Below are 12,955 nucleotides of genomic sequence, written 5' to 3'. Positions count from 1 at the left end.
CCCTACTTATTTATTGCGAAATGGCAATTTAACCTGAATAATGAGGTTTTACGACCTAAAATAATGATAAACAAGGCTGAGTTTGGCTAATTGTTCTAAAAACAAAGGTGATAAACCAGGGGTGTCCAAACTTGGGAACTTTAAGACTTGTGGACTGCAACTCCCAGAATTCCCCAGCCAGCCATGCTGGCTGGGGAATTCTGGGAGTTGAAGTCCACAAGTCTTAAAGTTCCCAAGTTTGGACACCCCTGTGATAAACGCTATGTTTCCTCTTCGCATTGGGTAGACAGGGCTGAAGCGATGCAGGCTGGCTCTTATGTTTTCCATTTTCCACGGGCAGATCCAGGGATGGGATTCAGCCGGTCCAGACCAGTTCAGGCGAACCGGTAGTTCCAGGAATCAGTTGGCCCCGCCCACCCGTTCCTGCTCTTTTCCATCCTATATTCCCTTTGTTTGAAGCCCAGCTGATAGGCGTGGCAGAGTGGATTGCTACGCCTCAGCCGTTTTACTCACTGGGGCTGCCGTAGAAGGTAAGTTTTAGAGCCGTTTTCAAATACACTGGACGCATGTGGAGCATGCATTTGGCATGCGCGTGTACCAGTGGTGGATTCCGGATCACGTTCCAACCCGTACCGCTGCTCAGCGGAGCAGAGCGCAGTTTCTGTACGTGACACAAACATGCGCGGAAACGCCAAAGACTTAAAAGACCGGTAAGGAGCTTGGGTGGGTGGATGGGCCTTCCAGAGCACCGTTCCGGAATGATACCTGGTTCTCCGGGCAGGCTCCAGTACGCTTGTTCTGGGGCATACTGCCTGCAACCCACCGCTGGCATGTACTAAGTATGTGTACATGCACAAACCGGTCCCCTCAGCAAACCAGATGTTACTCCGGTGGAATCCCACCGCTGGCTGGATCCAACCACATTGGGGGCTAGATCTGGCCCGCAGGCCTTGTGTTCGACACCCCTGACTTAATTCAAACTGATTGTACTCCATGTGCACCTTAAGATTCAGGAAAAGCTGTGCATGGAATCATCTAACACCGATACAGCAGCTCTCCCTAAATTAAAGGCCTCGGAGGACGCCTGTCTGCAGCTGCAGCCATCTAAAAATCTACAGGGGCTGTGAAAGTCTGAAACGTGGGAGCCAACACATCTGGATTGGGTGAACAATAGAATGCTGTCTATTCAAACTACGGAAAAGGAAGCAGCGTGCAAGCAAGCGTTGAAGGCAATCCTTTTCCTCCTCACATTGTTTCTGGAGCTGAGCACCATCTGGTGTTCAGTTCCCTTATCCTGCAGAAATTCTGATGGCCCTGAAGGCTCGCATAAAAAGGGCATTTTTGATGGATTACTCGGGGAACTGATGATGTTGAACTTTATGATTCATGTTCAAGTAATGGAGCAGAGGGGAGGATTAAGTAGAACAGGGATGCTCAAAAGGTTTTTTTTTTAAATAAGCTTTTTAGCATGGAAAAGAGGATGTCTGAACAAAACAGGGCAATGCTTTGCAGAACAAGGCAGTCGTGTTTACAGGCAGAGAAAGAGAGCTATGAAATATTTTTAAGTGGAAACATTAAGCATTCCATTTTATGCGTTGCTTTGGTCAATGATCATAAATACAATACAATACAATACAATAGTAGAGTTGGAAGGGACCTTGGAGGCCTTCTAGTCCAACCCCCTGCCTAGGCAGGAAACCCTATACCGTTTCAGACAGATGGCTATCCAACATCTTCTTAAAGACTTCCAGTGTTGGGGCATTCACAACTTCTGGAGGCAAGCTGTTCCACTGATTAATTGTTCTCACTGTCAGGAAGTTTCTCCTCAGTTCTAAGTTGCTTCTCTCCTTGATTAGTTTCCACCCATTGCTTCTTGTTCTACTCTCAAGTGCCTTGGAAAATAGTTTGACTCCCTCTTCTTTGGGGCAACCCCTGAGATATTGGAACACTGCTATCATATCTCCCCTAGTCCTTCTTTCGATCCATCATGTCTTGACGAAAGAAATCGTGGCTTGTCGGACTCAATGGTTTCTTTTTTCTCTCGTGCCTTTGTGATCTCCTGCCTGGACTACTGCAATGATCTCTACTTGGGGCTCCCCGTGAAGAAGGTGCAGGAGCTGTGAAAGTCTGGCAGAATGTGACAGTATGAGTAGTAAATGGCATTGGTTACTCAGCGCTTATGACACCTTTACTCCCATGAGTAATGGCATTGATGTTGCCATTGTGTTCCTGGGTGCAATTTAAGATGCTGATTGTTTTCTCGGCTTGGGATTGGGTTACATGAGGGACTGTTTCTCCCCAGCTGTTTCTATTTGTCCAGGTGGGATAGACATAACTTGGGTCCCATTGACTAAGGGAGTGTTCTGATCTACGCTTCCCCAAAAAGCACGAAACAGATTCCTGGTTCCGACAAAAACCCTTTTATTAAACAAATGTGAATTCTTCTTATTCACATTCAGCAAAAGCCTGGCAAACAGTCTTTCAACGGCGAATTTATGATCAAAGACCTTATCTATCTTGGAAAGTTGCCATGTAAATATTTTCCAAACGCGGTGCTGTGCAAGGAAAGACTGGGCACAGAGTCTCTGAGATTCACGGGCAGATCTTCACACTCCTGAAATGAATGAACGACCGAACGAATTGTTTCCTGCCCTCTCCTTTTGCTCTTCTTTTATTTCCTATGGGAGGGGCTCTTCACCATCCACCTGTGGCTTTATTCCCAAGGTGACCCTGATTTCTTAGCTGTTCTTTTCTTCTGGCAGCTCTGTGCATGCGCACACTGGGAACAGGCTCCAGCTGTTCTTCTGCCTCACCGCTGTTTCGCTCCGAAGGCAGCTGAGAACTGCCAGACGGCCCTAGCCCCATCTCTGCCTCCAACGCTGAACCCTCCTTCGAGTCTTCCCCAGATTCCAGGATTGGCCCATATTCTCCCCAACCTCCTCACTGTCCGATTCGGCTGCCAGCTCCACTGGCCGCTTGGCGGGCCACAACAGGAAGGGGATAGGGTTCTCCAGCCAGCATCGGCGTTGGAAGTCCACAAGTCTTAAAGTTCCCAAGATTGAGGACCCTGAACTAAGGAATATTGGTTGGTGGAGAACAGGATGGCCCAGACTCTGCTAGAGTTTAGGAGTTGTGTGGGTTCTCTATCAATGGATGTTTTCAAAAACAGACAACCATTTGACACCTCCAAGTCGTAAAGATCTGACTCAGGATCCAGGTTGTGGATCCTGAATATATGCAGGGACCTATTTCTTGATTAATTCAGCAATTATGATGTGTGATTTATTTTTGGCTGTTACGTATTTTAATTTTTTAAAATATTGTTGCAATTGTTTTAATTTTGTTCACAGCCCAGAGTTGCTTGTTGAGATCGGTGGTCATATAAATGGAATAAATAAACAAGACAAGAAAATAAATTCCTGGCTGCCTCTCTTTCTACCGCAATTTTTGCAAGAGTTGGCTCTCTGACCAATATTCTTTGAAAGAACTGGGGTGCAAATAAACCAGAGCTGCAGACTGTTATTTTTTTTATTTTATTTTTTAAAAAAGACTTCCTTGCCAGTGCGGGAAGAAAGCTGTGAGAAAGAGACTCAGAAAGTCTCACTCCAAATGTACACCTGGATATTGGTCCTAGTTCACTTGCTAGAATTCAATTGCTTCCATCTTAATCTTTCTAAAGAGAATTGGGAGAGATTGGTGCTTGGAGAGAGAGAGAGAGAATCACTTTCAATTCAGACAGCTATCAAAGGTCTGGGACTTTCGTTGTTTTGTAGAAAAGGGTGATGAGCAAATTGCCTGTTCTTGCTTGCATCAAATGTCAGCTTTTCTAGTCAGCTCTTCTTCTCTTTCTCTCCCTCCCTCCCTCCTTCCCTCCCTTCCCCTCTCCAACTCTTTCTCTCTCTCTTCCCCCACTCTCTCCCTGTTCAATTCCCTCTCCCTCCATCTCTCTCTCTCTCCCCCCCTCCAACTCCCTCTCTCTTCCTCTCTCTCTTCCCCCTCTCTCTCCCTCTTTAACTCCCTCTCTCTTCCTCTGTCTCTCTCTCTTCCTCCCTCTCTCCCTCTCCCACCATCTCTCTTCCTCTGTCTCTCTCTCCAACTCCCTCTCCCTCCCTCCCTCTGCAACTCCCTCTTTCTTCTTCCCCCCTCTCTCTCCCTCTGCAACCCCCTCTCTCAGCCTCCATCTCTCTCTATCTTTAAATTTTGTCTTGCATTTTTGGAGGAAAGATGACTTTCAGCATTCCCTGAAACTGGGTCAAGCCACCTAATGATTATTTTAGAGGCTGTTCCAAGTGAAGATTAACCTGCTATTTCTTATCTGATCTATCTTATCTAAGATGCCAGATGCCAACAATTATTGCATAAGAAAACAAGTAAAGAATCTCACAAGGCAACCTTGATTTGGGGCTGTTTAGTGGCTGCTGTGTGGATGTGCCTTCTTCTAGGACATTTTTCTGCATACACACACACACACACACACACACCATTGACTACTTACAAACCTGGCACTTTCTGATAGATGTTCTGAGCAGAATCAGAAATGCCTTCCTGCTATGACATGGGCCTCGGAGCTTTTTACTCCTAGTAATTAGCTTAGGAGTTCCCAATAGTCATACATTTGTGATTCTCTGATATCTGGAGGAGAAGGAAGAACTCCTGTGGTGTCCCATGATGAGTTAGCCACATTTACAAGTGAAGCCATGACTCGAAAGTTTTTTTTAAAAAAGGATCACGTTATTAGGGAAAGATCCGCTGGAACCATCAGATCAGAAATGCACTCTAATGCGCTCTTTACATTTGCAAGTGCCAACTACATCATGAGCAAATACCCCATTTTACAGTACCTGTAAGGAAAAAAAAGTAATTTGCAAGGAGAAAATAAGGTAGTTTCACAGTTAATGAGGCTGTTGACTCTGGGTAGTTTCCTGCAGCAGCTGAAACGCTTTAGATGTCTTTGAAAAGGTAACTTTTGTTAATGACTAAAATGGGTGTCTAAACCATGTAAGGGTGTTAAAAGTGAATGTGAGAGATCTAAAACAACGGAAGAGAATATCAGTAGCTCAGGGTTAACGGTGGGGTTTTTTGTGTTCTCTGAACTTGATGGTTTTCTAGCAGATGTTTCATTACCCAGAACCTGCTCCCCTCTAGCACTGATGATGTTATCCAGTTCGGTAATAAAATGTCTGCAAGAAAACCACCCAGCTCAGAGAGCACCAAAGACCCCAGATCTAAAAAAAAAAAAATGGATAGGTTTGGATGGCATCAATAGTGAAGGATTTTTTTTTTTTTATCCATGCCTGCTCTGATTTCGAATGCTTGTGGTCTATTATGGAATATGGTCTTTGGATTTTCTGATCTGGTAGCTTTAGTAGAGGTTTTGATCTGAGCCGAGGTGGTGCAGTGGTTAGAGTGCAGTACTGCAGGCTACTTCAGCTGTCTGCTAGCTTCAGCTCAGCGGTTCAAATCCCACCACGCTCAAGGTTGACTCAGCCTTCCATCCTTCTGAGGTGGTAAAATGAGGACCCAGATTGTTGAGGGCAATAGGCTGTCTTTGTAAACCACATAGAGAGAGCTGTAAAAGCACTCCGAAGTGGTAATAAGTCTAATAACTATTGCTATTTGGGACCTGAACCTTTTACATGAGTTCAGATGCCAGTCCTTCACCAGTTGTTCATTGCCACCAGTAACAAGTATGCAAAAGTGTCACAAGGATGTTGAGATAATTCATTCAATAAAAGCTGGTAACTAAAAATACATTTAATTAGAATAGCTGCAACAATGAGGACAAACAAGACATCATCTAAGCTTTCCTATAACAGGCAAAGAACCACGGTGCTTTAAAAGCATTTAAACATTGGATTTCTATATAAGGAGAAACATTTTAAATCCCTCAGTACAATGGCATTCCCATTCAGGGGACAAAAAAGATATCTACAGACCTGATTTTGTTTAAATCTTGTTTCCCTTAGGTTATCTCAGTCTGCTCTGAAAATGTATTTTAAAAAAAATTCTGATTTTCTTTTGTATGGGGAATGCACAAAGAGTTGAGCAGTCTTTCAGTTTTACGGTTTATGGACAGGGTCGAGATGATCGGCCACTGACCGCCCTCAGTAGATCAGATCTCCACTGGGTTCCAGACCGTAAAGCTCTGCCAGCATCTTGAACCTGGGACCCCAGTCGTTGAGAAAATCGTAATCCATCTCCGAGTCTGAGGACCCCGAACCCAGGGAGCTGAGAGATTCCGCAATAGACTCGCCCCCTTCGTAGCCAAATATGTGGAGGGTGTCATAGGGCAATATATCTCCATCGTTATCAGCTTCGTCTTTCTTCATCTCAATCAGGATGCCCATTTCTCCAATGCCTGAAAGCCCATTCTCTGGGATCTTTCGTTCTCGGGAATAATTGCAAGGTGAATCCTCCAAAGGCATCTTGGGGCATAGTATCCCTCTCTGGCGGGCTGAATTGAGAACCGAGACGTCATAACTGGTGGTGTCCATTTCACCGCCGCCTTCTTCGTCGTAGGCCACCAGCTGCTCATGGATCTCTTCTACGTTCTTCTTGAGAACGCTCAGATCTTTCTTGTGCCTCCTCCTCCAGACTATCAGCAGCAGAGTTAATGCTGTGGAAAAAAAATGGGGGGGGGGGGAGTAGATGACTAGCCAACGCAAACTATTCATATGATGTTGATTTCTCTGATTTTGATTCCTTGATTCTTTACCAGACCTTTTCACTAGGATGAGAGTTAAATACCTTCCACCTTTCACCTAGAGTTCAAGGCTATTGTGTACCTTTTGGCATGGAATAGTTGGGTTTGAATACAACTGCTTATCATTTTCATTTGATGGGACTTGGGAGGCATATCAGAATAGAATAGAATAGAGAACAGAACAACAGAACAAGATTTAGAAGGGTAGAATAGAATAGAAAAGAATAGAATAGAACAGAGAGCAGAACAACAGAACAAGATTTAGAAGGATAGAACAGAATAGAGTATAGAATAGAAGAGAAGAGAAGAGAAGAGAATATGGAATAGAACAGAGAATAGAACAGAACAGAACAGAACAATAGAATTGGAAGGGACCTTGGAGGTCTTCTAGTCCAATCCTCTGCTCAGGCAGGAAACCCTATACCAGTTCAGAAAAAGGTTGTCCAATCTCTTCTTAAAAACTTCCAATGTTGGAGAAATCACAACTTACAACAAATTAAAATTAACTCATGGTTCCTGTCTGGTTTATTTGGGAGGGCTGACATCAAGCTTGCAAATCTGAAGGCACAAATCTCTGCCACTTGTAACCAGCTGATCCATTAGGACGGGTCCTTCCTAGCCCCCACTCTGAATTAAGCCACTGGGGACTCCCCCACCTCTCTTGTCTGATTGTATCCTAGGCAGCATCTTTTCCCTTGTGCCTCAAGGTCATTCTCATATACCATTAGAGGAGATTTGTTCTATTTTTTTTTAAAAATGCTTTTAACACTCCTGCAATTTTTCCACTGGTGCTCCTTCACTCTGGCAAAAGAGAATTTATTCTGACATTTCTTCCCAAAGAGAAGGGAATGGGGATGTTTGTGGGAATGCAACACAGTGTTCTTGCCCAGGAGTTTCTGTGCACAGCTGATCTGTCATGGCACTGTCTCTTTCTTGTGATCTGCAGCACCCACAGGTTCACCGGTTTCAGTCAAATTCCAACCCCTTTCAGCTTGGGAAGCGAGGACTGTCAAGGAAGTTTCAAAGAACAGGAAGAAGTAGAAGCAGAAGCACCAGGTTCTCCTACCTCCTTCAAAGACTCCGAAAGCTGGAGAAATTGTAAAGGAATCCTTAGGTACTGTTGTAGCCTGCCAGCACAGCTGGCAGCAGATTCGGACAGTGAGGAGGTTGGGGAGGAACATGGGCCAGTCCTGGAGTCTGGGGAGGGATCTGATGAGGGCTCTGCATCGGAGGTAGAGAGGGGGGCAGGGCCGTATGCCAGTTATCAGCTGCCATCAGAGTCAGACATCAGTGAGGCAGACAAAAGCTGGAGCCTGTTCCCAGTGTGCGCATGCACAGAGTTGCCAGACAAAGGGAAGAGCTAAAGAACAGGGGTCGACTGAGGAGTAAGGCCACACAAGAAGCAATGGGTGGAAACTAATCAAGGAGAGAAGCAACTTAGAAGTAAGGAGAAATTTCTTGACAGTGAGAACAATTAATCAGTGGAACAACTTGCCTCCAGAAGTTGTGAATGCTCCAACACTGGAAGTTTTTAAGAAGATGTTGGATATCCATTTGTCTGAAATAGTATAAGGTTTCCTGCCTGAGTAGGGGATTGGACTTACTAGAAGACCTCCAAGGTCTCTTCCAATTCTGTTATTCTATTCTGTTCTGTTCTATTCCATTCTATTCTATTCTATTTTCTATTCTATTCTACTCTACTAAAAACCACCATCACATGGGTTGCTACTTGTATTAAGTTGCCTTCCACTCCCTGCCCCGTTCAAAGCAGAAAGGGAGAAGCCAAGATTGATTTACCAAGGATGGTGAAGATGCAGACAAAGATGGTCACCAACACTTGGATGCCGACTCCTACTTGCTTCGCTTGCTCTTCGCAGAAAGTGAAGCTCCCTTCCTTGTCGCACTGGCAAATCCGGATGGTAAGAGTGTTCGTGCTGGTCTGTGGTGGTGCCCCATTGTCGGAGATGATGATGGGCAAGAGATGAGTTTTGAGGAGCTCGCGGTTGAACTGTCCAAACTTGACGGTGACATTCGCCGTGTTATCTGGAAAATGCAATAGCGTGCAGTTGAATGACCGAAAAGGGATTGTTTCAAAAGGGTTTCCAGCTACCGTTCATAATAGCGTCCTCCAGTTTACGGAACCCAACTGATGGGTGGAAGGAGAGAGCATTCCCATTCTAGCAACTTCTTAATTTAGCACGATCAACTGGCAAGCTGGATAGAACATCCAATACCCTGTTTGTAGCTCTTAGCACCCAGAGCAGTGGTGCAATTCAGCTGGTTCTATCCGGTTTGGGTGAACCGATGGCGGTGGTGGCGGGAGGCTCCGCCCACCCGCCTGGACATCATCATGTCCCGTTCTTTATGCTCATGCACAAAGGTGGCGTGTGCGCTCGCATTTGTAAACCGGTAGCGAAGGTAAGTTGATTTCACCCCGACCCAGAGATTGTGTCTTTGAAGCTTCGTGGCAACAAATTATTTTGCTTTATTTTCCTTCAAAAATGAGGATTTTTGGCTGTTGCCACCAAATTGGACTGTTTTGCTGCTAATTGTCACTGAACGATGAGGTTGAGAATTTTTAACAGTGGAAATGGAATTGAATTATTTCCCAGGGTCTCGCTTCTTCAATTCCCAACTTTCAAAATCCAGCAAATCTCTCTTTTCTAACTCTCTCTCCCCTCTTCCACCCATGGCTAAAATTAAATCAGGGGGGGGGCAACATCTTGGGGTTCTCTAGATACTCGGGGGAGCAAACTGCCTACCCCTACACTTACTGCATTAGAAATGCAAAATCTTCCTTCCACTTTGAGGAGGTTGGAACAAGCTATGAAGATTACCAGGATAATAGGGCTAAAATGATTGTGCTACCCTTTTTTTTAAAAAGGCAGTAAGCTATGTTAGGAGAACTTTGGAGTTCACCGGATCTGTTTCATTGTTTATTTCTGCCAACTGGCAAACCATCTTAAAAACCATATCGGCAACGAGACTCCTGTTTTCATTGCACGTATTCCCCAGACACATACCACGATTGTCAACAAGGGTAAAGTTGCTGTCTTCAGAAGTCAGGAAATACTTGAATTTCACGTCTGGTGGTGTTTCATCCTTGTCCACGGCAGAAATTCTTGTGATCACCTTTAGGAATAGAAAAATGGGATGTTCTCCCGTCAATTTCAACAAATCCATGGGGATTATAGAACACACGCACTGCTCTCATCAAAGGCATGGCTTGGTCTTGTTAGCAAAACCCCGAATAACTCTTTGAATAATTCTGCTCTGGGTTAACCTGTCTTGCAAGCTACCTGTGCGCTGATAGCAGAAAATGACTCCTGTGATATGTTCTATGAAAAGAAATATAGCAGTAGAACATCAAAGGGGTAATCTAGCCTGAAAACTAAATATGCACAATACATTTACCATGATTTGTTCAGTAAACCATAATTGGCTGAAGCCACCCAATACATCACACCACAAATCACACAGCTTACATGATTTATGGTGTGATATATTGTATTTGCACATCACCACTGCCTGGATTTAGGCAATATGTTTAAATGAAAACAAAATAAAATAAACACATTAGGGCTTATGAACTCAGCTACAACGAAGTATTTTTACCCCAGGAAACTCAATTTATCCCTTTCTAGCATTTCATGCAGCCTTTGCACAGATAACTCCAGGTAGCCCTCAACTTACAACAGTTCATTTAGTGACCGCAAGAAGTCCATTACCATGAAACTGCAGAAGAAAGAACACTCGGATTTCAGTCCTAATGTGTTCACTCCCCACTTATAAATACAGCCGAATTCCTGATTTTAAAGTCCTGTAGTTGATCTTCTAAACTCAACTTCTAGTTGGCAGAAAAACTTTATATATATTTGTTGTTAGTTGCTGACTCATCATGACCCCCCTGAACAACGTTCCTCCAGGCCTTCCTGTCCTCTGGAGTCCATTTAAGCTCAGTGACTCCATCCAGCCACCTCATTCTCTGTCGTCCCCTTCTTCTTTTGCCCTCAATCGTTCCCAGCATGAGGCTCTTCTCCAGTGAGTCCTTCCTTCTCATTAGGTGGCCAAGGTGTTTGAGTTTCATCTTCATGATCAGGCCTTCCAAAGAGCAGTCAGGGTTGATCTCCTCTAGGACTGACTGGTTTGATCACCTTGCAGTCCAAGGGACTATATATTCTGCTTATATTCTAGTCTTCAACACTTCTAAACTGTTTACTTAGAATTTCACTGACTCAAAAAATACAGGCCCTTTCAGAAACCCAAATAGGCTAATTTTTAGCTTTTGAGACTTATAATGTAATAAAAATGGAAAGGGCAACACACAAGAACAAAATAAGGCACAAAAAGGGCGTACATCTAATTCTCTTCCAAGTTAAAAAAAATAGGCTTCTATTTAAATTTGGGATACCTTTGGATCTCAAGGCCCATACCAACTAGCCCAAGTGCCCCTTTGATAAGATTGGTCAATATGCAGTAGGGCTAACAATCTTTCTTTAATATCAAAAACTACTGTACTTGTATGCTTTGCCAGTTAAAGGACAAGTGCTAGTGGAGATCTTTTTAGATTTAAATCTTATTTCTTCAAAGAGAGAAAATGGGGAAGATATGGATTCTTTAATCAACTGTAGAACATTGAAACTAAATAGAAAAAAGATTTTTCTCCTCCTGAAACTTTACCTGTCCAGATGCAGCATTTTCACACACGCGTGGATCGTATGGAAAAGCGAATTCTGGGGCATTGTCGTTTATATCCTTAATTTTAATATAAACTGGTACATGGGTTTCTAATCTGGGGATTATCTTTTCTGAAAAAGGAAAAAAAATATTAACTGGTTAGCATCCTGAAACCAATTAGAGTAAACACATCCACACCATATTATTAGGAAAAGTACAATGAAAGAGGGAAACTTGTTGGAAGATTCCAAATTCTCTACCTAATATTTCCAGATGGGACTAGGAATGCCACTTGATTCAAATCCCTGGAGAGTTTCTGCAGGTGATCGTATCAAGCAAAATCATCTGACTCAATTTAAAATAAGTTCTTAAACCTCCTATTGGCGCTTCCCGTTATTCGATTGTCATGAGGCAAACCTGTCTACTGAGCTTGCTTAAGACTATGTTACAGTTTAAGGGTGTCAAACTCAAGGTCCGGGCGCTGAATCCGGTCCGTGAGGTACTTAGATCTGGCCATGGGGTTGCTGTGGAAACAGTGAATGACCGGACTGTGGTGCGTCTGCCAGCGAAAACGGAGCTTGGGAGAGCCACGTGTGCCCCTTGCAAGCTCCGTTTTCACTGGCAGAGGGTTGCGGGCGATTGTTGCAGCCAAAAACGGAGCTCAGGAGGCGGTTTTCACTGGGAGAGGGTTGCAGGAGGCATCGCAGCCGAAAACGGAGCTCGGAAGTCTGTTTTCGCTGGCAGAGCACTCAGGCCATCACAGGCACCCCAGGCATGAGTGACGTCGAGCTGGCCATGCCCACGCCCACCCTGGCCACGCCCCTCCCCAGTCCTCTGAGGTCAAACACAACCTTGATGTGGCCCTCGATAAAATCGAGTTTGACACCCCCGTTATAGCTGATTTAAAGGCTTATTTATATGTATAGGCTTATCATTGATTTAAAAGTTACTTCAGAAGTGGTTCCACCAGTGTTGGGTTTTCCTGTTTATTGAAAATTACAGGCGAATTAGCTGCAAGGTTTAGAGTTGGTAGTTATTTATTTTCAGGGCTGTGCAGTGCTTCAGATCCAAAGGGGGAAATGTTTTTAAAGATCATGTGGTCATGTAACATCTGTTTGTAGTTTCTACAATGGAATCTTGTCCCAGATGGTTGGACATTTGCCTTGTACCAGATGTACCAGGAAAAGGTGTGCCTGCTTTAAGGAACTGCCAATAGCTGCTTAATGAGTTCTACTAAGCTGTCAAAAGCACATTTGCTTTTTCAAATCCAAAGCGCTGCACAATCCTATTGTTTATTGATATTTATTTACTCTTATTTGTAATTGAAATGATCTGAGAAGCCGCAGGAGTTGATGCACCAATCAACGCGTAGATCATCATCATCATCTTTTAACAACCCCATAACCCCTTGCGGGTGGAGTCTGGATAACTGAATGGAGCTAGCAATACAATACAATACAATAGCAGAGTTGGAAGGGACCTTGGAGGTCTTCTAGTCCAACCCCCTGCCTAGGCAGGAAACCCTATACCGTTTCAGACAAATGGCTATCCAACATCTTCTTAAAGACTTCCAGT

The 12,955-nt window shown here is 44.1% G+C and overlaps 1 protein-coding gene across 1 annotated transcript in view; it reads right to left on the bottom strand.

Annotated features, from left to right (window-relative positions):
* Positions 1-5,993: 5,993 nt before the first annotated feature.
* Positions 5,994-12,955, bottom strand: part of CDH5 (cadherin 5) — a 30,778-nt gene continuing 23,816 nt past the window's right edge. The window contains exons 9-12 of the mRNA XM_081963427.1: positions 11,384-11,511; positions 9,727-9,835; positions 8,501-8,746; positions 5,994-6,616 (exon numbers count right to left, since the gene is read on the bottom strand). Coding sequence (XP_081819553.1) covers positions 6,105-6,616; positions 8,501-8,746; positions 9,727-9,835; positions 11,384-11,511 — 995 coding nt within the window. The 3' untranslated portion in view covers positions 5,994-6,104. The remainder of the gene's footprint in view (positions 6,617-8,500; positions 8,747-9,726; positions 9,836-11,383; positions 11,512-12,955) is intronic.

This window comes from Natrix helvetica (assembly GCF_964273705.1).
Source record: "Natrix helvetica genome assembly, chromosome: 10".
In the NCBI taxonomy this organism is placed as follows: Eukaryota; Metazoa; Chordata; class Lepidosauria; order Squamata; family Natricidae; genus Natrix; species Natrix helvetica.
Note: the sequence above shows the minus strand (reverse complement) of the source record. Positions and strands in the feature narration are given on the sequence as shown.